Source organism: Talpa europaea (assembly GCF_964194135.1).
Source record: "Talpa europaea genome assembly, chromosome: 11".
Lineage (NCBI taxonomy): Eukaryota > Metazoa > Chordata > Mammalia > Eulipotyphla > Talpidae > Talpa > Talpa europaea.
Genome location: NC_140078.1, coordinates 9,838,240 through 9,858,723, shown reverse-complemented (window position 1 = coordinate 9,858,723; position 20,484 = coordinate 9,838,240). Strand labels below are relative to the sequence as shown.

The 20,484-nt window shown below is 48.4% G+C and overlaps 1 protein-coding gene across 1 annotated transcript in view; it reads right to left on the bottom strand.

Annotated features, from left to right (window-relative positions):
- LOC311179408 (WAP four-disulfide core domain protein 8-like) overlaps nt 1-20,159 on the bottom strand; it is a gene marked incomplete at its 5' end in the record, with an annotated part of 52,750 nt that extends 32,591 nt beyond the window's left edge. Inside the window, one exon of the mRNA XM_084246619.1 lies at nt 20,153-20,159. Within this exon, the coding sequence (XP_084102745.1) occupies nt 20,153-20,159 (7 nt within the window). The remainder of the gene's footprint in view (nt 1-20,152) is intronic.
- Nucleotides 20,160-20,484: the final 325 nt, after the last annotated feature.

Here is a 20,484-nt window from a genome sequence, read left to right as displayed (position 1 = left end):
GACTCGCCCGCGGCTCCCCTCAACAGTGTACTTTGGTCAATCTGCCTGTTCTATTCCCTACTCTGTCTCTGGTAAATCCTCTCACTCCCCACACCTCTGGTCTGTACCCAGCTCTTGTATACATAAATAAATAAATCTTTAAAAAAAAAAGAGAGAGAGAGAGAGAGAGAGCGCGGTACTGGATCTAGACTCAAGAACGCTGGTTTCTGGTTTCATCTCTATGCCTCCTACCTTTGCACCTCACACAGGTCATGTCACCTTGCTCTCAATTATTGTATTTGAACAACAGAGATAATAACCTCCACCTCAAAAAGATAGAATAGACACCACCTGGGCAGGGAACAGATTCAGGCAAGTCACAAACAAAAGCTCACACTTTAAGACACTCACCTCCACCTACCTCTGAAAGTGAGTTGAGAGGTCACAGAGACTGACCAAGATTTTCTTCGTCTGGCCTCCTTTTATTTGGGGAGAGGGTAGGAAAGCTGTGGCCTGGAACGGGGCAGAACAGCAGAAAAACAAAGTTCAAAGGCCTAGAACTTTGTAGATATTTTGGTTGTGGCAGCTCTCCAGGGGCTGTCCTGTAACCACAGGTGGGCCATATCAAAGACTCTTTCCTTTGTTATTCTCTCACCCAGAAGTACTGGGTTTCCTTTGATGCAAGCAGTGTCTCCTGCTAAGCTTGGAAGAACATTCTGTGCCTGGGTTGCACCCTGGCTGGTCCAAGTTGCATGTCTCTAGAATCTTAATCTTTATCTGGTCGATCTTTATCTGTTCTATCCATAGGCAGGAGGGGAGGACAGAGTCTGCCTATCTATTTTTCTTTACATGTGGTGTGTCCCACCATGGGTGTGCTGAAGGTCCCACCCTCCCTTGTATTGATTCTCCTTCATTAAAGTCTAACATCATCTCTCACCAAATGCCCTTTAAACAAAGAAAGTGGCATGCTTGTGAGTCATTATTAATTCAAGGTGTGCTATGAAATGCAGACAACTTTCAATGAAACATTCATGTTTGCAGCTGGAGAGAAAAGTGCACTGAAAATTAAGCCCAGAATTTGATCATAAGTGTTGTGGTGTTTATAGAGAGTGGAGAGGGAAGGAACTCATCCTTCCTGGAACTCTCCTTTCGTTGGATGTGAGCTTGCCCTTCCGCCAGCTGTGCCATCCAAGGACAGACAGTGACACTGCCATGGCATCGTGCTTCACACTCCATCAGGTCAAACAGTTGACGTGTGTGGTTTTGGCCTCCAACAAGAGTCCCCAGGTCCAGGACACAAGGCGAGGGTTGGTCTTTCCTGCCATCACTTCCATGGGTACAGTCTGTGTCTCCCATCTCCAAACCTTAGGCTCCAGATTTAGAGACGTTGGTGGGAGTAATAGTTACAGGGGCCCAATGCAGTGGAAGTTCCACTTTCTTTGAAATTATGACTGCCACCTGATGTTTCGGGGCTCCCGATTAAAGTGAGCCCAGTATCAATGAAAGGAGCTAGGATATTGGCCAGGGTGATAACTGAGATGTGACGGTAAGTCTAAACAGATGTCTACACAAATCCTGACCTCAAAAAGATAAAACAACTGATGCTTCAGATCCCTCAGAGATGAAGCTTTGGATCGTATCACTAAGCAAATAGATCAGGTCCACTGAAGTGCAGGTCCAGGACGAGGGAGATGTGGGATGGCAGGGAAGGAGGCATCTGTGGTCCCAGGAATAGATGCCGCATGAGATCTGTAGCTTATTCTACCAACAGATGCTGGAGACCAGCTCCAGCTAGATGTCGTGTCAGGGGTCTCAGAAAGGAGAGGATGGCATCGGTGAAATCTTGGGGGGCTGAGGGGAAGTGGAGTGAGGTAAACACAGACACCTTCTTTCGTGCAAGTATCTCCTGCTGAGGGTCTCAGCGGGTCTTTATTTATACCTTAAGGCAAGCGGAGGGATTACATCAGCATTGAAGCAGAACAAAGACAATCAATACATATTTTCTCATGAACATGTCGAGACTCCCTTGGTCTCATACCAAGAGGGCATTTCTTTGGTTACCTTAAAAAAACGTCAGGAACAATTAGTTTCCTAGGTACAGCTCATTTTCTAACGTGATCAATTATATAAGACAGCACAACATTTGGCAACAATTAAGCATTCTAGTGAACTTTCCTAGTTTCATAGTGGGTGTAAAAGTTCTATTGTATACTCTATTACTAAAAATCAACCTATCTCCTTAGCACTCAATTAACTTGGCTAATTTATCAATTACTTCAAAGTGGCCTAAAGCAACTCATCAAATCCATGTCATTCTACTGAAGTCTAACTCCTAACTAGAAATACCTAACCTCCACACCGCCTGCGAACTATTGACCTTTTGCATACACCAGGAAATGTACCCCCTGTGTTAGGCTATGGTTTCCAAGCACAGCTGGTTCAGGGCAGCTTGTTCTCCATGATTCTCAGGGCCAAAACATTTCTTTCCTAACTATACTTTTAGCATTTTGTACTTTCTTTGATACTGATTCAAGTGTAAGAACAATAAATCAATTAACGTCTAGGTCCGAATTGGGTTTTCACAGGCCAATTAATAACTAACTTACTTTGGCATTAACCAAGAACAAAGAAGAGAGCATTGGCAGGCGTTGCCATGGAGACTCCCTAGTTCAGACCTTCTTGGGAAGTGCAAGAACTCCCCTCTTTTGGGAAGTACAACTTCCCTCTTCTGGGGAGCACAGGAACTCCCCTCTTCTTGGGAGTCTCCCCCCAGTGCCCAGACCTTGTCAAGAGACAGCATGGGTAGCGCAGCCTGCTGCAAACAGACTTTTATTAAGTCATTAGAAGGCAAGCTATGACCTGGTGGCCTTGTGATGGTTTGGGATTAGTGGAGGCATCAGTGGATCTACCTGGACACCTTCTTGTCCCTAGCCTCTTCCCCACCTGGCCCACTCCAGGTTACTGCTGGTCAACAAGCTTTGTGCAGGTGTAACCTGACAGCACGTTGCCCCAGCTATATTGCATGTCTCTTACACATGTCCTGTGACTTAAACAATGGTCTGCCCTAGAATGTACTAGAATGCACAACCTGAAATCAGGAAGGAGCCCATACCCCTGGGGGCAATGCTTGGCCCGTGGGATTAGGACTCAACATGTGAGTCTTTCTCCTTTCTCCTCCTCTAGGCTGACAATTCTGGAAGCATCCTATGTGCTCCTCAGACAGTCCCCAGAGATGGAGTTCTGGGTGTTTGGCGAGGAGCTGTTCCACAGAACATTCTTGTATTGTCTTTTTCCTCTTTCCCATTTCCCCTTCTGCACTCATGCTTCCTGGGATCACCTCCCCAAATAAACTAACTCATGCAAACTCTAAACCTGGGCTCTGCATTTGGGGGTAAACTCAGATTAAGGAATTTATCTAAAACCATTTCCTCTACTTACAGGCTCTGCCTTCCGATGAAAGTGAGGAGTTTCCTAAACTTTGTTACATTTTTTTTTAAGATTTATTTATTTATGCATACAAGAGTTGGGATACAGGCCAGAGAGGCAGGAGGTGAGAGGATTCACCAGAGACAGAGCGTGGAACAGAACAGGCAGACTGACGAAATACACTGCTGAGGGGAGCAGTGGGGGAGACAGGAGAGGTCTGCCGCGCCATGTGGGTAGCTCCCAGACTGGCCGGGATCGAACTCGTGCTGCAGAGGCTGCAGATGCTTCATAGTGTGGTGCTTAACCCCTTGCACCACCAGGGAGGCCCAACTTTGTTACTTTTTAAATGATATTTTCATCCCAGTATGTTCTCTCATTTTGCTTATTTTTTTTAAGACTTATATTTGTTTATATATGCACACAAGAACTGGGGTGTAGGTCAGAGGTTCGGGGGAGGTGGGAGGATTCACCACAGACAGAGTAGGGAGCAGAACAGGTGGATTGACTGAAGTAAGCTGCTGAGGGGAGTAGCAGGTGAGACAGGAGAGGTCTGCTGTGCCATGTGGGGGGTGGAAATCATGCTGCAGTGGCTGGCAATATCTTGAAAATGCTAAGACTTAACCCCTTGTGCCACCAGGGAGGCCCCTATTTTACTTATTTTTGAACTTAATGAAAATGGTACCACCTTCTACAGTCTATGGATTTATGATTTTTTTCATTCCGCATAACAATTCTAATATTTATCCATGTTTCTGTGTGTAAATGAGTTCCTTATTTTTCATTGCTCTATCATACTTCCTTCTATGGCTACACACAATTTGTTTTTCTGTTCTCCTGCTGACAAGTATTTTCCCTTTTTATCTTAACTTCTGCCAACATCTCAGTCTTTCCAGTGGTTGTCTGGTCACTAAACTATTCAAAGTATCAACTTTAAGCTTTGTCTAATGATTCTTTGTCTCCTTCACCTCCTCCTTGTTCTCATTATTCTCTCCTTTTTATTCTCTTTCTTTTGGTTGGCCCATAGACTCCATAAACTTTAGTCTGTGTGGGGACATGAGCATTAGTCAGCAATGAAAATGAATACTATTTAGCTACAATTAGCTCTGAATGAATGGAAGAATGAATCTTACAGCATGTTGAATGGAAGAAGCAAAAAAACATAAAGGAACACAGGAAGCATGATTCCATGTACATACCATTCAAAAACAGGCCAAACAAAACTATAATATTTAGGATCCATACATAGGTGGTCAAACAGAGAGAAAAACAAGTAAATGAAGTGATACTGTGTTTCTCTGTGTGAGTGCACATGGATACTTGACTGCATGTGTGAATATAGATACATATAATTTTGTATTGTAAATGCTCTTTCACCACAAATTCTACCTCTTACTTTAGTCTTAAAAAAATAAGGATTTAGGCCACTATGGAGAGCTGTGTGGAGATTTCTGGACCTACTAAACATAGAGCTTCCACAGGATCCAGCAATTCCACTCCTAGGTATTTACCCAAAGAACACAGAAACATCAATTCCAAAGAACACCTGCACCCCTATGTTTATAGCAGCACTGTTTACAATAGCTAAGCTTTGGAAACAGCCCAAATGCCCAAAAATAGATGACTGGATCAAGAAGATGTGGTCCATATACACCATGGAATATTACTCAGCATTCAAAAAAGATAAACACATGCAATTTGCAGCAACATGGATGGCGCTGGAAGGGATCATGCTCAGTGAAATAAGCCAAAAAGAAAAAGAAAAATACCGGATGGTCTCACTCATAGCAGGGATCTAGAAAACTTAAATAAGGGACCAGGAAAATGAATAACTATAAGAAAGTGAAAATCAAAATCAACAAAAACTATGAACCAGAGACACATTTTGGGGGGTGGGGGGCGGGAGGGGAGGGATTGGGGTCAGAATGGGGGGATTGCAATTGTATGGGGAATATAAAAATAAAATTTATTAATTAAAAAAAAAAATAAGGATTTAGGGCCTCCCTGGTGGTGCAGGAGGTTGAGTGCAGCACTGTGAAGCTGTCCGCAGCCTCTGCAGTGCGGGTTCGATCCCGGCTGGCTGGGGAGATTCCCACATGGCGCAGCAGACCTCTCCTGTCTCCCCGCTGCTCCCCTCAGCAGTGTATTTCAGTCAGTCTGCCTGTTCTGTTCCCCACTCTGTCTCTGGTGAATCCTCTCACCCCCCATACCTCTGGCCTGTACCCCAGTTCTTGTATAAATAAATAAATCTTCAAAAAATAAAAAATAAGGATTTATGAATAAAATGCTCAACATGACAATGTCTAAATAATCAGTAATTCTTACAACACAAATGCTTGACATAGGCATATATTGAAATGTGAGAGCTATGAGTTATGAAAACAATGATTTCTGGGAGATTTATGTGCTAAATGAAGGTGGCCCAAGATAGGTAACAAAAGGTGGGTTATTCCAAAAGGGAAAACAAAGGACTGTCTATTAAACGTGCAAAGAAAGGGGAAAGATAAATCATTAACATAAAGCTTAATTCTATTATTTGAGATGTTCTTAATTCTATTTTTCTCTTTTAAGTCAATTATTTTGTAACTAGAAGACAGATATAGAGTATAAGTTTTAAGGGGAAATGTGTTTGCAGAGGAGGGCGAGTTTGGAGAGAGGAGGCCCCACCTATGAGCCCAGGCCCACACAAGGCAGGTCACGCTGGGCCTGGGCAGGAAACAAGGTCACCTGGCCCTGCCAGGACACTGTGGAGGCAGTAAGGAGCCAGTCGGCAGCTTTTTCCTTCCTTCCCTCTCCCAGCACAACTCTCCAGCTCCTCTCGCCAGACTCCGATCACCACGCAGGGGACCATCATGGTCAGCCGGGCGCTGCCCATCCTGCTTCTCTGCCTGCTGCTGCTGCTGCAGGCCCAGGGACACTTCCGGAGAAGGAAAACCCAAGCGAGGCCCCAGGGATCAAAGGCAAAATGTATGTGATGGGCTGGGGGCGGGGCTGGGCAGGGGCCAGGAGGGGCCAGGAGGGGTCATGTCCAGTCTGAGCAGGATCTGGGCCCTGGAACTGGATTCAGCACATCCTGAGCTGCCCGCAGCCCGATGGGGCTCCGAGCGCTCCTGAAACACATCCTCAGCCCTGCACCAGGCCCTGGGAAGAGCCCCAGGCAAGCAGGGGGTCCTACCTCTCATGCTCCATCCCAAAAGTCCAGACACCCCACGCATCTCGGCCCTAGGACCGAGAGCCAGAGAAGACACCGCTGTCTTTGGCTCATCCACACATGCAACGGGTCTTTGTGGGGGAGACATGGAAAGAGAGGACGTCGGGAAGCCAGCCTTGGGTGCACAGGGTGAAGAGGGCCCAGGAATGTGGCAGTGGAGGGGCAGGTGGAAAGTGTCTTCCCTGGGGAGGGGGACTGGAGGCAGCGGGAGGGGAGAGGAGGCCAGGTCATCCTCTGTGGAAGCTGCAGAGTCGGGAGTGTGGGACTGGGGGGCAGAGGATGTCTCGGGCCAGCTGAGTTCTCAGGGTGAGAGTGTAGATTCTGTGGGGCTGAGTTCACCCAGGCCGGGAGCAATGTGGGAGCAGGGTGGGAGGGGGGGTGGGGAGACAGAGGCCTGAGGTGTGCAGGGGAGGCTGGAGGCAGCAGGCTGGAAGGCCCTGCAGCCATCAGGATTGGTGAGGGGCAGGCCTGAGTGCCCTGAGAGTCTAAGAGTCCTGAGTTGAACTGAAACTGAATGAGGTTAAGGGAGGGGTGCTCTCCAGGGACCTGTACTGTTCACCCATCTGCTGCTCTGTTCCAGTCACTGTACCACCCAGAGTTATAGGCCAGTGCAAGAAGCATGTGAGCACACACTTGTGCAGCTACCACTGTCAGCACGACATGGAGTGCCAAGCAAACAAAATCTGCTGCACGGCGTTCTGTGGGAATGTGTGCATGAGCATCCTTGAGTGAGTGGGGAGCGCCCCACATGCCTGCTGCTCCCCGAGCCTCCACTCAGAGACCGCGCCTGCAGCTGAAGCGCCAGAGTTCCAGCTGTGAGAGTGGCGACAGGAACACTGTCCTCAAAACTGCCCTCACAACCACTGTCAAATAAAGCAGACCGTGGCACCAGGACCTGCCTGCTGCAATCACTGGGACCCAGCGCAGACCCGGGGTGCCCCCGCCTTTGTCCTGCCTCCCTGCTCCCTCTCCACTTGGCCCACGCACCCCTGCCAGGCTCCTGGGGCTCGGCCCTGGCTCTTCTGCTCATGCCTCGTGTGCGCAGCATCTCTCAGCACTGGAGAGAACAGTCCTCATCCTGAGTCACAAGTGCCAGGTTAAGCATGAGCTAGTCTGGGGGAGACCTGGGCCCAGAGAGGAGGCCCCAGGGCAGCATCCATCTTCCCAGCCCCAGAGCTTGCCACCCCTGCTCCCCATTCTGCTTGTGAGAATGTGAGGGAGAAGCAAACACTGGAGTGGCAGGAGCCTCCCCTCCCCCAACAGTGAGGAAAGACTCCCAGAGAAGCTGAGAGGCCAGAGAGTGAAGGTCAGGGCCTGCCTGCAGAGCCTGCTCCCTGCAGCATGTGCGAGCTGACCCCTTCTATTCTGTGCAGTCGGTGAGACTAGTCCCGAGTCCTAAGGTGATGGAACGGGCGTGCAGGAGTAGGACTGGAACTTATGGGGGATGGATGAAGGGCAGTCAAGGGTAGTGGCCTGGAGTGGGAAAAAGTCAAAGCCATTCTTGGTGATTGAGTTTATTTGTTAAGGATTTGCTGCTGCTCAGCCCTCAGTGAGAACACACCAGTGCCTCGCCGGAGGTTAGAGTGTTCCTTTTCTTTCATAGATTCTCTGAAAGAGAAAAAGGTTAGACACTTAGAGGCAAAGACTCTGAGAAACATGTATTCCACCCCAATCTTAGCAGTGCCCATCCGCCCCAGACCGTGGGACAGGGACACTTGATGTAAGAAGTGACAAAGGCGGGGCTGGGGGGCTGACTCATTGAATAGAGAAAGGTAGAGATTTGGGGACTGGCCAAGCCAAAATAGCTCATGGAAAAGTCTGAGTATGGAGGTATCAGTCAGAAATCTGGACAAAAGTTTGGAAATGAACAAACTCTTGAGCGATACAGTGAGCCCAGCACAGGCACTGATGATGTAGTGAAAGGAAGAATATGCCCCAAGCTGTCATCTTGTTTATTTGCCAATAAATTGTTTTCCAGATTTAGGGTCTTCTGCTATTTTTGTGCCTAGGAACTGGGCTACTTCACGCCTCTGTTTAGGAAAAAACAGGGGTAGGGTAAGAATCCATGAAGACACTTGCCCAAGCACATATCTCCCAACTCATTAATTCGCCCAGCAGATGTTTCCACAGTATGTCCAGCAGCACGTGTGGTTCACTTCCATGCACTTGAAGGTTTTCGAGCACACCTTGGTGCATTGCAGGACGTCTGCCTCTCCCCTGCACTCCTCAATGGTCATTTCAGCTTCTGAAAATAGAGATGAAATGGTAATAGCCTGGCAGGGGCCACGCAGCCATCCAGGAGAAAAAAGTCCCGTATTCATTTAATAGTCCCTCCTAGCATCGACACCCCAAGTCCCCACCAACACACCTACCTGCCTCCCAGGACGCCTCAAATCCCAGTCGTTGCATTTCACGGACCCCATTGCGTTCTCTGCTCCCACAGGTCCTACCGGTGTTGCAATCTCTGGGCCCTCTTTAGGCACCCCCACATTGCTGAGCCCTGCTCTACATTCGCCATTTGTGTGGCTGGCAGCCTCAGAAGCTGGCCAGCCTGAGTTTCAGTATCACCCCATTTCATGCTGTGGGAAGCTAGATCAGGAACAGCAAGGAAGAGACTCTCCTTTCCTTCCCCTCCTTGCTGACCTGCTTGTAATGACTCAACTTCTCTCCAAATTCTTGTTTTTCTCACTCAATCTTCCTGGCCTCTCCATTAATTCCATTTTCTTATCCTATGACCTCTCCCCACCCCCACCCCGTCCCCTGCAAATTTTGCCCCACTGAGGACTCACCTTTTGTCTCTTTTCTATCTTTTCACATTCTCAAACATCCTGTCACTAAAAGTAAGGGTGTCTATTAAGAAATACCCACTGGTGCTCATCAGAGTACACACAGCTGGGACACAGAGCTTCTAGAAGGCCAGGAAGATACAGCAGCTCTGCACTGCGGTCCAACTCCCACCTAAAGATAGCCTGACCTGGGAAAATATTACATCCTTTGAACTTACAGATTTTACATAAAAGTTGAAAGATCATCAATGCTATTCTCAAAGTTCAAAGAAGAAGCAGCGAAAGATCTTTATCTCTGTGCACAAAAAGGCCTTTGTCCTGAATCAGGTGTCCCGAACACAATGTCCCCACCCCCCACGTTGGTCCCCACCCCCACCCCCAGCCTTATCACCTACCGGAGTATCTTCTCTTCAGTGCTCCCAGCACTGACAGAGTCATACAGAAGGAAGCTATGAGTATCAGCGTCCAGAACTTCATGCTGCTGGCCGTGAATGTGTCCAGATAGATATTGTCAAGATTTTCTTTCCTTCCCAGTTTCTGCTTGAGATCAAGAGATACAGATAGAGAGATTTGTGAAGCGAGAAGTATTTCAAGATTTCCTTGTCCTGTCTTCTACTTAATCTTTCTTGCCCTCCATCCAGCCCACAACAGGCACACACATAAGCCCAGCACTGGCTTTCCCAAAAGGTATTTTTCCATATCACACGTCATGCCTTTCTTTTGTAGAAAGAAAATTTATTTTTTAAATGGATTGCCTTTCCTTAATGAAAAGATAATTTAAATTCAGCTGACAAAATTCTCCAAACATGGCATGTACATGGGGTGCAGTTGTGAGGTGTGAGGCTGCATACCTGAAGCTTATATATTAAAACATAAAAAACTACAAGGAAGAAAATATTTCTAGCAATTTCATATAACTGCATGTTATGTGCATGCATATGCTCATGAATTTTTATAAAACTAAAATCATATCGGACTTGTGGTTATATACCTTTTAAAATTTTATTTATTTATATATAGAAGAGCTGGGGTACAGGCCAGAGGTGCAGGGGGTGAGAAGATTCACCAGAGACAGAGTGGGGAACAGAACAGGCAGACTGACGAAACACACTACTGAGGGGAGCAGCGGGCGAGACAGGAGAGGTCTGCTGCACCATGAGGGTTAGCAACTCAGGCTGTTGAGGTAATAGTGCTGAGATTTAACCTCTAGGCCACCAGGAAGGCTCCTAGAGAGATTTCTTGTTTAAGATCAACGTGAAGGAGGAAAAAGAGAGAGTGTCTAGGACTATGCAAAAAACATGACTATGCAAAAAACATGCTGACTATTGCTTTAGGCAGTGGTGGTGAAATTTGGGGCTCTGGAGAAGGAGTATTGTTCAAAAAAATTTACTCCAAATTAAAAAAAAAAATAAGTAAAAATAAGAAGATAAGAAAAAAAATCCCAACTCATTCCCCCTTCCTCTCTTAGCCCCCCACCCCATCAAACAGAAAGGAAGTTAAAAGAAAGCCCAAGTCTGAAGAACGTGAATCACAGTTACAGTGGTGTGACTGTCTCTTTCCCTGCAAGTGACCAATTTCCCACAAAGTATTTTTGCTTAAATATGTTCAACCAAGCAGAAGAGAACCTATACGTAGTGGCTGAAATCCCTTCAGATGCTCCAAAGCAGACACGACACCTTGAGTTATTTTAAAAGGTGCAAAACTCATGAAAAGGGCTGAATTTATTCTCCTCTTAGCATGTGTGAAAAATTATAAAATAGGAAGATTAAAATTTGAGGCACCTGGACCCATGTGAGGAGTTGCTTAAACATTTAAAAGATATTATTTGGGGCCTCCCTGGCGGTGCAAGGGATTAAGCACCACAATATGAAGCAATCCACAGCCTCTGCAGCACGAGTTCAATCCCCGGCCTGCCGGGGAGCAACCCACATGGCGCAGCAGACCTCTCCTGTCTCGCCCACTGCTCCCCTCAGCAGCGTATTTCAGTCAATCTGCCCATTCTGTTACCCACTCTGTCTGGATCTCTGGTGAATCCTCTCACCGGCCCCTGCCCCTCACATCTCTGGCCTGTACCCCAGCTCTTGTATGCATAAAATAAATCTTTAAAAAAAAAATAGAGGACTTCTTGATACCTTTTCTTAGATTCACCTATTTTAGGAATTTATGACCTGACTGTGCTCACATTTGAGGGGTCTCTCTTTCCCTCCTATTTTTTTTTCCTGAATTCTGTTTCATAGATCATGGTCCTATTATGTCTATCATTAATTTTTTCCATGGATCATAATTTCTCTACCTTGCTGGGGGCGGTGGGGATGTTCCTGGGAATTCTCATCTGTCATCCAGATTCCATTTCACAAATCCACCCAATAATATCCCTTGTCTTTTACAACATCGAAATTTTTGAAGACTATAGTCACTCTTTTCTTTTAATTAACCGTTCCTCATTTGGGGTTTGTTTGAAATTTTTTCAAGATTAGGGTCAGGTCATGCAGTCTTAGAGGGGTACTTGTGGACAGTGCAAAGTGCCCTCCTAGGGGTGTCACATCCAAAGGGACTCAGTGTCTAGAGGTGTCATTTTTCTCTCTCAGTTTCTCCATTTCAACAACTCGGTCCATCATTTCTTCCCTGCATTAAGGAGAGTGTTGGTATGATCCAGAGGCCTGATTTGGAAAGGAAATGCATCCAACAAAATCACAAATGAAAGTATTTGCAGGTTCACCCCTCCAGCTCCCAGACTGTGACTCCCACCTACCTCTGAAGATCTCTGAAGATGCTGCAAGTGCCGGCAATTATTTGGCTGATGGTTCTTTTCTTGGTCCCAGGGAACTGCGGAGACCTTCACAAGAAACGGAGCAGGATAGATTTGAAAGCCTGAGAATGCAATCATGATTTGTTACTGTACATTTTATGAGTTTTGCCCCAAGCAAACAGAAAAATTGTCACTAAATGCTCTGCAAGGAGTACTTCATAATTTCTTTTTTGGTGCAGGTAATGTAGGTAGAACAGCGTGGGATGGCAGGAGGCTCCCCTCCCCCAAGACACACGTTTCCCAGAAGTCTGGGTGAGTGTGGAGGAGAAGGATCTTTGTGCTTACTTTCCTCTGCCATTTGGGTGATGACTTTTGTAAAGTCCTGTTCACTTCCATTTTAAATTTTCCACAAATAGCACCATCCTACCACTACCTTATTGCTGATGTCTTGTGTTTTTGCATTGATGAAAAAAGAGAGCTCTACCAAGAGAGTTTAGAAAAAGTCACATAATGTGGAGGTGTAAAAAGCAAGCTTAACCTGGACTCAAATCTTAGCTACTCTGCTAATTATTCGGGGCATGGCACGAATCTTCCATGGCCTCACTGTCCTCATATGTAAAGTGGGTATAATAACAGCACTTTCCTCTCTTCATCTAAGAAATAAAATAGACAGTTACTTTACCAGCAAAAATGGGTTTATTCAGGAATAGCAAAGGAAATGCAATTTGGAACAAGCAAGCTCTAGCAAAATAAATAAATAAATAAAAGCAAATTCCACAAACAGGAGAGGAACGTATTTTTGGAGAGAAGGAGGAAGTGAAGAGGAGCTCTTTCAAAAGAAAGTCCACTGGTGGACTTGACTGAATGGCTGAGAAAGAAGCAACCTGCCTTCTAGAGTGTGGATTTCTCCTTCGTTGGGGTCTGGAATGGACAGTGAGTTGTGCTGTGTGACAGCGCCGCCTGGTGACCACTGGACTCTATTTTATTATTTTTTTTTATAATAAATTTTATTGTTATATTCCCCATACAATTGCAGCCCCCCCATTCTGACCCCAATCCCTCCCCTCCCGCCCCCGCCCCCCTAAAAGTGTCTCTGGTTCATAGTTTTTTGTTGATTTTGATTTTCACTTTCTTATAGTTATTCATTTTCCTGGTCCCTTATTTAAGTTTTCTAGATTCCTGCTATGAGTGAGACCATCCGGTATTTTTCTTTTTCTTTTTGGTTTATTTCGCTGAGCATGATCCCTTCCAGCGCCATCCATGTTGCTGCAAATTGCATGTGTTTATCTTTTTTGAATGCTGAGTAATATTCCATGGTGTATATGTACCACATCTTCTTGATCCAGTCATCTATTTTTGGGCATTTGGGCTGTTTCCAAAGCTTAGCTATTGTAAACAGTGCTGCTATAAACATAGGGGTGCAGGTGTTCTTTGGAATTGATGTTTCTGTGTCCTTTGGGTAAATACCTAGGAGTGGAATTGCTGGATCATATGGAAGCTCTATGTTTAGTAGGTCCAGAAATCTCCACACAGCTTTCCACAGTGGTTGGACCAGTTTGCACTCCCACCAACAGTGCAGAAGAGTTCCTTTTTCTCCACACCCTCGCCAGCATTTGTTGTTGCTAGTTTTTTTAATATGTGCCATTCTCACTGGTGTAAGATGGTATCTCATGGTAGACTCTATTTTAATGACGTTTCCTTTATTGGGCTACACACCCCATTGGGTTGTTGGGAGGGCTGTGATTACTTGTTCTGCACTTAGAACCAGTGTCTAACATACAGAGTGCTGTGTATGGTTTGTTAAATAAGCAAATGAAACACCCAGTCAAGTATCAACAAGCACCCAGCTTAACATCAAATTCCCTGTTTCAGATATTTAACAAGTATTAACTAATAATCTCAAGGACCATATGAGTTTAGTACTGCTACTATTCCTGTTTTTACAAATACCAAAACTGAGGCACAGGGGAGTTAAGCAACTTTCACACAGCCACACAGCCGACAAGTCCTGGGTGTAGGATTTTAGAGGAAGTGGGTGCAGATTCAGGTGTGCCAGAGGGTGAAGCCCCCAGCTTCTCTTAGAACTAGGAGCATGATAGTCCCTGGACCCTCTTCCCAACACAAGACACTGCCTCCAGTGCCCTTATGCCAGAAAAGGAGCGTAATGGGAAGGGAATCCAGGGACCAGGGGGACGGGGAGTAGTTCAGGGAAGATGCTGGCTGGGCGGAGCATTCCCAGACTGCTGGGCAGAACTGGGAAGGTTGGAGAGCGAGCAGGAAGCACAGCCTTGCAGACTGCTCCAACTTTGTTTTCTCTGGGGCTGCTTCCTTGCCTCTCTGCACTCTACACCATATCACTGACCTTGACTGCTTTCTGGGGCTCCCCAGTGCTTCATCTAATTTACTTCTCTCTATAGAAAACAATGGTTTTTTTCCAGAATATTATTTGTTGCCTTGGTACTATTAAGAGAGCAACCTGTGCTCAGTGCATTAATCAAAAAATTAAATGTTTCATTCCCCTATGCTTTAATGTGTGTGTGTGTGTGTGTGTGTGTGTGTTCATTCTATAAATTCTTTTAAAATCCAGATAGACAAGATTTTGGAAAGATGGTAAGTAGGAAGCACAAGGAGTCTGTCTCCACCCCCAGACAATTGCACTGGCAGGATCTGTCTGATGGAACTACTGGAATTCTGAGGTCGGTTGAAGGCTTGCCACCCCCAGAAGTCTGGGTGGTTAACCTTAGGATTTTAGCAGAGTAGCAGCCAGTCATCTGCTGCCTTGGCACATGGAAGGGAGCCAAGTGTGTGACCCCGGACCAGGGTACACAGCTTGCCCGGCCAGGTGGGCCGAAAGGACCCTGCCCAACAAATACTGGAATCTGCCCTGATTAATGGCCGCTTTCAGTCACAGGTGTGCAGACAAATTGCTGACCATCGTGTAACCCTGAACACCTGCTCCTGCTCGGCCCCCCTGCTTGAGTCCTCACTGACTTCACATCCCACCGACCACAGGCTCCAGTGCCTGGGTTAGCCCCAGGCCATGTCAGAGGAGCTGTAATTGCACAGGGCAGAAGGCGTCTTCTCCAGTGGTTAATTTCCATCAACTCGCGTGAGACCACGGACAAGCCCCACAGTCATCCTGCAAGTTGACCCTCAGCTGCCGCAGGAACCGCCTGTCCACCACCCGGTGGGCTCCCCTGGGTGAAAAGAACAAGACCATGAGGACGATGCCAAGGCAAAGGTGGGGCGCTCGGTTAGTGGGAGGCTCTGGAGTCTCAGACCTGGGCGCCTGCTGCAGGCCCCACCAGAACAGCGGCCACAAGGGTGGGTGGCGGAGGGGTGCAGGGCGAGCACAGGCTTCACGGCCATGACTGGGGGCCACCACGGGGGAGTAGAAGCTGGTGCGGGTGCCGCAGGGAGCAGGCTCTGCAGGCAGGCCCTGACCTTCACTCTCTGGCCTCTCAGCTTCTCTGGGAGTCTTTCCTCACTGTTGGGGGAGGGGAAGCTCCTGCCACTTCAGTGTTTGCTTCTCCCTCACATTCTCACAAGCAGAATGGGGAGCAGGGGTGGCAAGCTCTGGGGCTGGGAAGATGGATGCTGCCCTGGGGCCTCCTCTCTGGGCCCAGGTCTCCCCCAGACTAGCTCACGCTTAACCTGGCACTTGTGACTCAGGATGAGGACTGTTCTCTCCAGCGCTGAGAGATGCCGCGCGCATGAGGCATGAGCAGAAGAGCCAGGGCCAAGCCCCAGGGGCCTGGCAGGGGTGCGTGGGCCAAGTGGAGAGGGAGCAGGGAGGCAGGACAGAGGCGTGGACACCCCGGGTCTGTGCTGGGTCCCAGTGATTGCAGCAGGCAGGTCCCAGTGCTGCACTCTGCTTTATTTGACAGCGGTTGTGGGCCCTTTATTTGAGGGCAGCGTTCCTGTCACCCCTCATGGCTGGGACTCTAGGTCCTGGAGCTTCAGCTGCAGGCATGGTCTCTGAGTGGAGGCTCGGGGAGCAGCAGGCACGTGGGGCGCTCCCTGCTCACAGGACGTTCATACACACGTTCCCACAGAAGGTCGAGCAGCACACGGTGTTCGCTTTTGTACATTCCAGGAAATACGAACAGCGGTGTGTGCAAAGATATGGGCTGGGTCGCACCTCACAGGCCTTTGCGTCTAAAAGAGGCAGGAATGGGGTGAATGGAGCTCGTCCTCGAGAACAACCTCTCAAGCTTAGCGCCTCTCCGAGACCCCGGACTCAGAACCCAATGGTGACTCTTGGACTCAAGGGGCACTCGCACCTGATGGCTGCAGGGCCTTCCAGCCTGCTCCCTCCAGCCTCCCCCGCACACCTCAGGCCTCTGTCTCCCCCCCCACACCATCCTGCTCCCACATTGCTCCAGGCCTGGGTGAACTCAGCCCCATAGAATCTACACTCTCACCCTGAGAACTCAGCCAGCCCGAGACATCCTCTGCCCCCCAGGCCCACACTCCCGACTCTGCAGCTTCCACAGAGGAAGATGACCTGGCCTCCTCTCCCCTCCCGCTGCCTCCAGTCCCCCTCCCCAGGGAAGACACTTTCCACGTGCCCTCCACTGCCACATTCCTGGGCCCTCTTCACCCTGTGCACCCAAGGCTGGCCACGGCTCCCCCACAAACACCCGTTGCACGTGTGGATGAGCCAAAGACAGCGGTGTCTTCTCTGGCTCTCGGTCCTAGGGCCGAGATGCGTGGGGTGTCTGGACTTTTGGGATGGAGCATGAGAGGTAGGACCCCCTGCCGGCCTGGGGCTCTTCCCAGGGCCTGGTGCAGGGCTGAGGACGTGTTTCGGGAGCGCTCGGAGCCCCATCAGGCTGCGGGCAGCGCAGGCTGTGCTGAATCCAGTTCCAGGGCCCAGGTCTTGCTCAGACTGGACATGACCCCTCCTGGCCCCTCCTGGCCCCTCCTGGCCCCTGCCCAGCCCCGCCCCCAGCCCATCACATACAGTTTGGCTTCGATCCCTGGGGCCTTGCTTGGGTTTTCCTTCTCCAGAAGTGTCCCTGGGCCTGCAGCAGCAGCAGCAGGCAGAGAAGCAGGATGGGCAGCGCCCGGCTGACCATGATCGTCCCCTGCGTGGTGATCAGAGTCTGGCGAGAGGAGCTGGAGAGTTGTGCTGGGAGAGGGAAGGAAGGAAGATCAATATACAAAAGTCATTTCTTTACACCAGCAACAACAACAACAAAGAAATTACTCAAAAAGTTATATTATTTACAATTTCATTAAAAAAAAAAAACAAGCCTCTCAGAATAAATACAACCAAGACAGTGCAGAACACCACAGGGAAAATTATAAAATCAGGTGAAAGGACATTAGTAAGACCTAGAGATGAGAGCCAGGACAGGTCAGAAGTTGGGGGGGGGCCTGACCTTGGAGTGGGCGTGGCTGGGAGGTGCTTAGATTTGGGCCAAGCCCTCGCTGCCTGCTCCCAACACACAGGCCGGTCCACCTCGCTTTCCCTCCTGTCCTCTCTCCTCTAAGCCAGCAGCTCAGAGCCACCTGCTCACCTGCCCTGCCAGCAGCATGAAGCCTGCGCTCTGTCTCCAGCTCCTGCTGTGGATTTGCCTGGTGCCACAGCTAGTGCCTGGGGGTCCAAAGAAACATTTTCTAAGTAAGTGCTGGGTCTGGGCCTGGGTTGTGGGGGTGCGGGGGGAGGCAGCATCTGAGGACTGACAGGGCCTAAGGGCTCTCGGCCCGGGCACACCTTGTGAGAAAAGGACCATCTCGAGTTCCAAAATCTCCCAAGTCCAAGCTTTATTGCCGGCAAGTCCTAGGTTTGAATCCTTGCTCTGTTGCTTACTGAGTGATCTTGGGCACAGTGTCTGGGTCTTGGCTTTTGCCTTTGCAGTGGAGAAGGTGACATTGGGGTCATTGGGAAGAGACACCTAGATGGTGCGTGCAGACGGGGAGCACGCTCCCAGGACAGGGCTCAGCAAATGTTATCTACTGGAAATGTTATCAGCCTCGTCATCCATCTTATTCTTGCTGTCCCTACCTCCTTCATGGATGCTTGGGTCAACTTTTCAAGCATTAAAACAGAGAGAAAAATCAACGTGGAATCGACATCATCTCCGCTGTGGAGAGTGGGGAGGCAAGGCAAGAAAATCTTAGCATTTCACTTCACATTTAAAACACCCAGAGGTGCCGGCACAATCACCAGCATCGGCATCAGGAAGGTACAGAGTCCACCTTAGGGGTCACATTGCCCAGCTCAACCTAACAAGAGCGCTGGCCACTATCTTAGCCAATAGCAAATGAGAAGGGAACCATTATCCATCACGTCGGCCTCCTCGGTGACGAGAGCAGCTTCAGAATGTTGCAGGCTCAGAAGAGACAGGCGCGGTGGCACATGTATGTAAGGAGGCAGGGTCCTGCTTTAGGAATCTCAAAGAGGGCATGCAGCTTTGTGAGACTGAGGAAGGCTCAGCAAGCTGCAACGCCTGGGGATGCCCAGGATAGAGTTAATTGGAAAGTCAAGAACTGAAATTGAAGAGCCGCACCAAGGCTTTCTGAAAAACTGCTAAATATTATTGGTGAGATTGCGTAAAACAGCCAGAAGAGGAAGCAAAACTTGAGAAGGTCAGGCTCTCTGAGACCCCTGGCTCATGAACTCCTTCCCCACACTGCTCCACTGAGCCCCAAGCTTCCAACGTGGAAGCCAGTTCCAATTTCTTGAACTGACCCGGTTGGAGGATTGGGAGGTGCATGCTGGGTACTGGTCTCTGCCTGCTGTCAAAAGCTTGGTCCCTGGTTTCTTTCATCTCAGCTGTGGCGCCTTTTGCTTTACAATCTTAACCCTGACTTCATCATTTATCCCTCTCCTACAGAACCCCTTCTTGTTGCAAATACCTGCAATAAAGCAATAGGGGCGCATAGATTGCTCCACACCGAATATTTGCCCCTAATAACGGCCTCTCACAAGGTGCAAAAGTTAGGGCCTGGTTACACTTGGATAAAGGGGGTGAACAGGTCCCATCCTTAAAGTTTTAGAACTCAGCAACAGAAAAAAAGATTGTGAGTTGGAACCCTGGGGCAGGGCCTCCTGGTAGAAGTGACCTTGGCTTTGACTTGGGGGTGGGGGCAGTGAGATGCTAGCATGAACATGCTTATTATTCTCTAACAGTAGAAGGAAGAGCATCATGGTGCCCTGGCCTCCCCATCCTTTAGAGACCAGGGAGGAAGGAGAAGCTGATCTTTCACCCCATCCTGAAATATACCCCTTTCTCCCCATGGAAAGAGTTACTCCAGAACTCATTTGCAATTTGAATTCTAGCATTCTGATGCCAGTACCTTCCATGTGCTCGGTAGTCTTCATCCTACTCAATCCTCCTATCCATAAGTAGGTCAACCTACTTGTTAGGTCTAACTTAGGATAAACTATATTATTAATGACTCCATAACTTGCTTTGAAACTGCACTGTGAATTAATGCAAATGAACCCGCACACCCTTCTCTTACTGAACACTCTCTTGAACTAGACCCAACCAGAGTTTATGGGAGACCTGGCATCTGATCTGAAAGGAAAAGTCTTATGCCCAGTGGGTACAGGGTTCTGCTGAACTTTGTCTTCAATCAAATATCCAAGCCCTGGTTTTCCCTGCTTGGGACTCTGAGAAGGTGGCAGCTAAGGAAAAAAAATCATATTCCACTTCCCTGTGACCGCATGAGGGAGAACAGGGTTACTGGTTTCCAGGCCGTTCCTAGGACTTTGGAGTCTGAATGTTACTCCAAACTATTGTTTGGAATCTTTTTTTTCTGTTCTGTGTTCCAGGGTATATCTTGGACCCTCCACCCTGCAGATCATACCCTGAAAACTGTACTCACGTCTGTAATTTGCAGGAAGATTGCCCAGGAGGACTTCAGTGCTGTTCTGCCTTCTGTGGGATCATTTGCTCATTAAACAAAGAGCACAGACATTGAGCGGCTGCTCATGCCCAGTCCTGACCTAGAAGCTCCTGGTGGGAGCTCAGCTGAAGAGTTTCTTACCAGCCATGACGATAGATCCCTTGTTCTCTGACCTTCTCTCCCTCTCCTTACCAAGAATCATTTCCACAAACATCCTGATGGAAAGTGCTTTCTTCTACTCCCACACTGCATAATTCTCTCCCCAGCACCCCATCTGTGAAGCTCCTCCCTCCACAGGCCCTGCCCTGTCCCAGAATTTACCTTTAACCTGGGGTCTGTGCTGTATTGAGGGGATGCAAGTGTCACCAAGATCCCAAAGCAAATTCGTTCTCCTTTTTGTTGGCCCTCTTTGACCAAACACCACCTGTTGGTCCCACTGGGTTCTGCTGATCCTGCAGCCCAAGGGAAGCTTT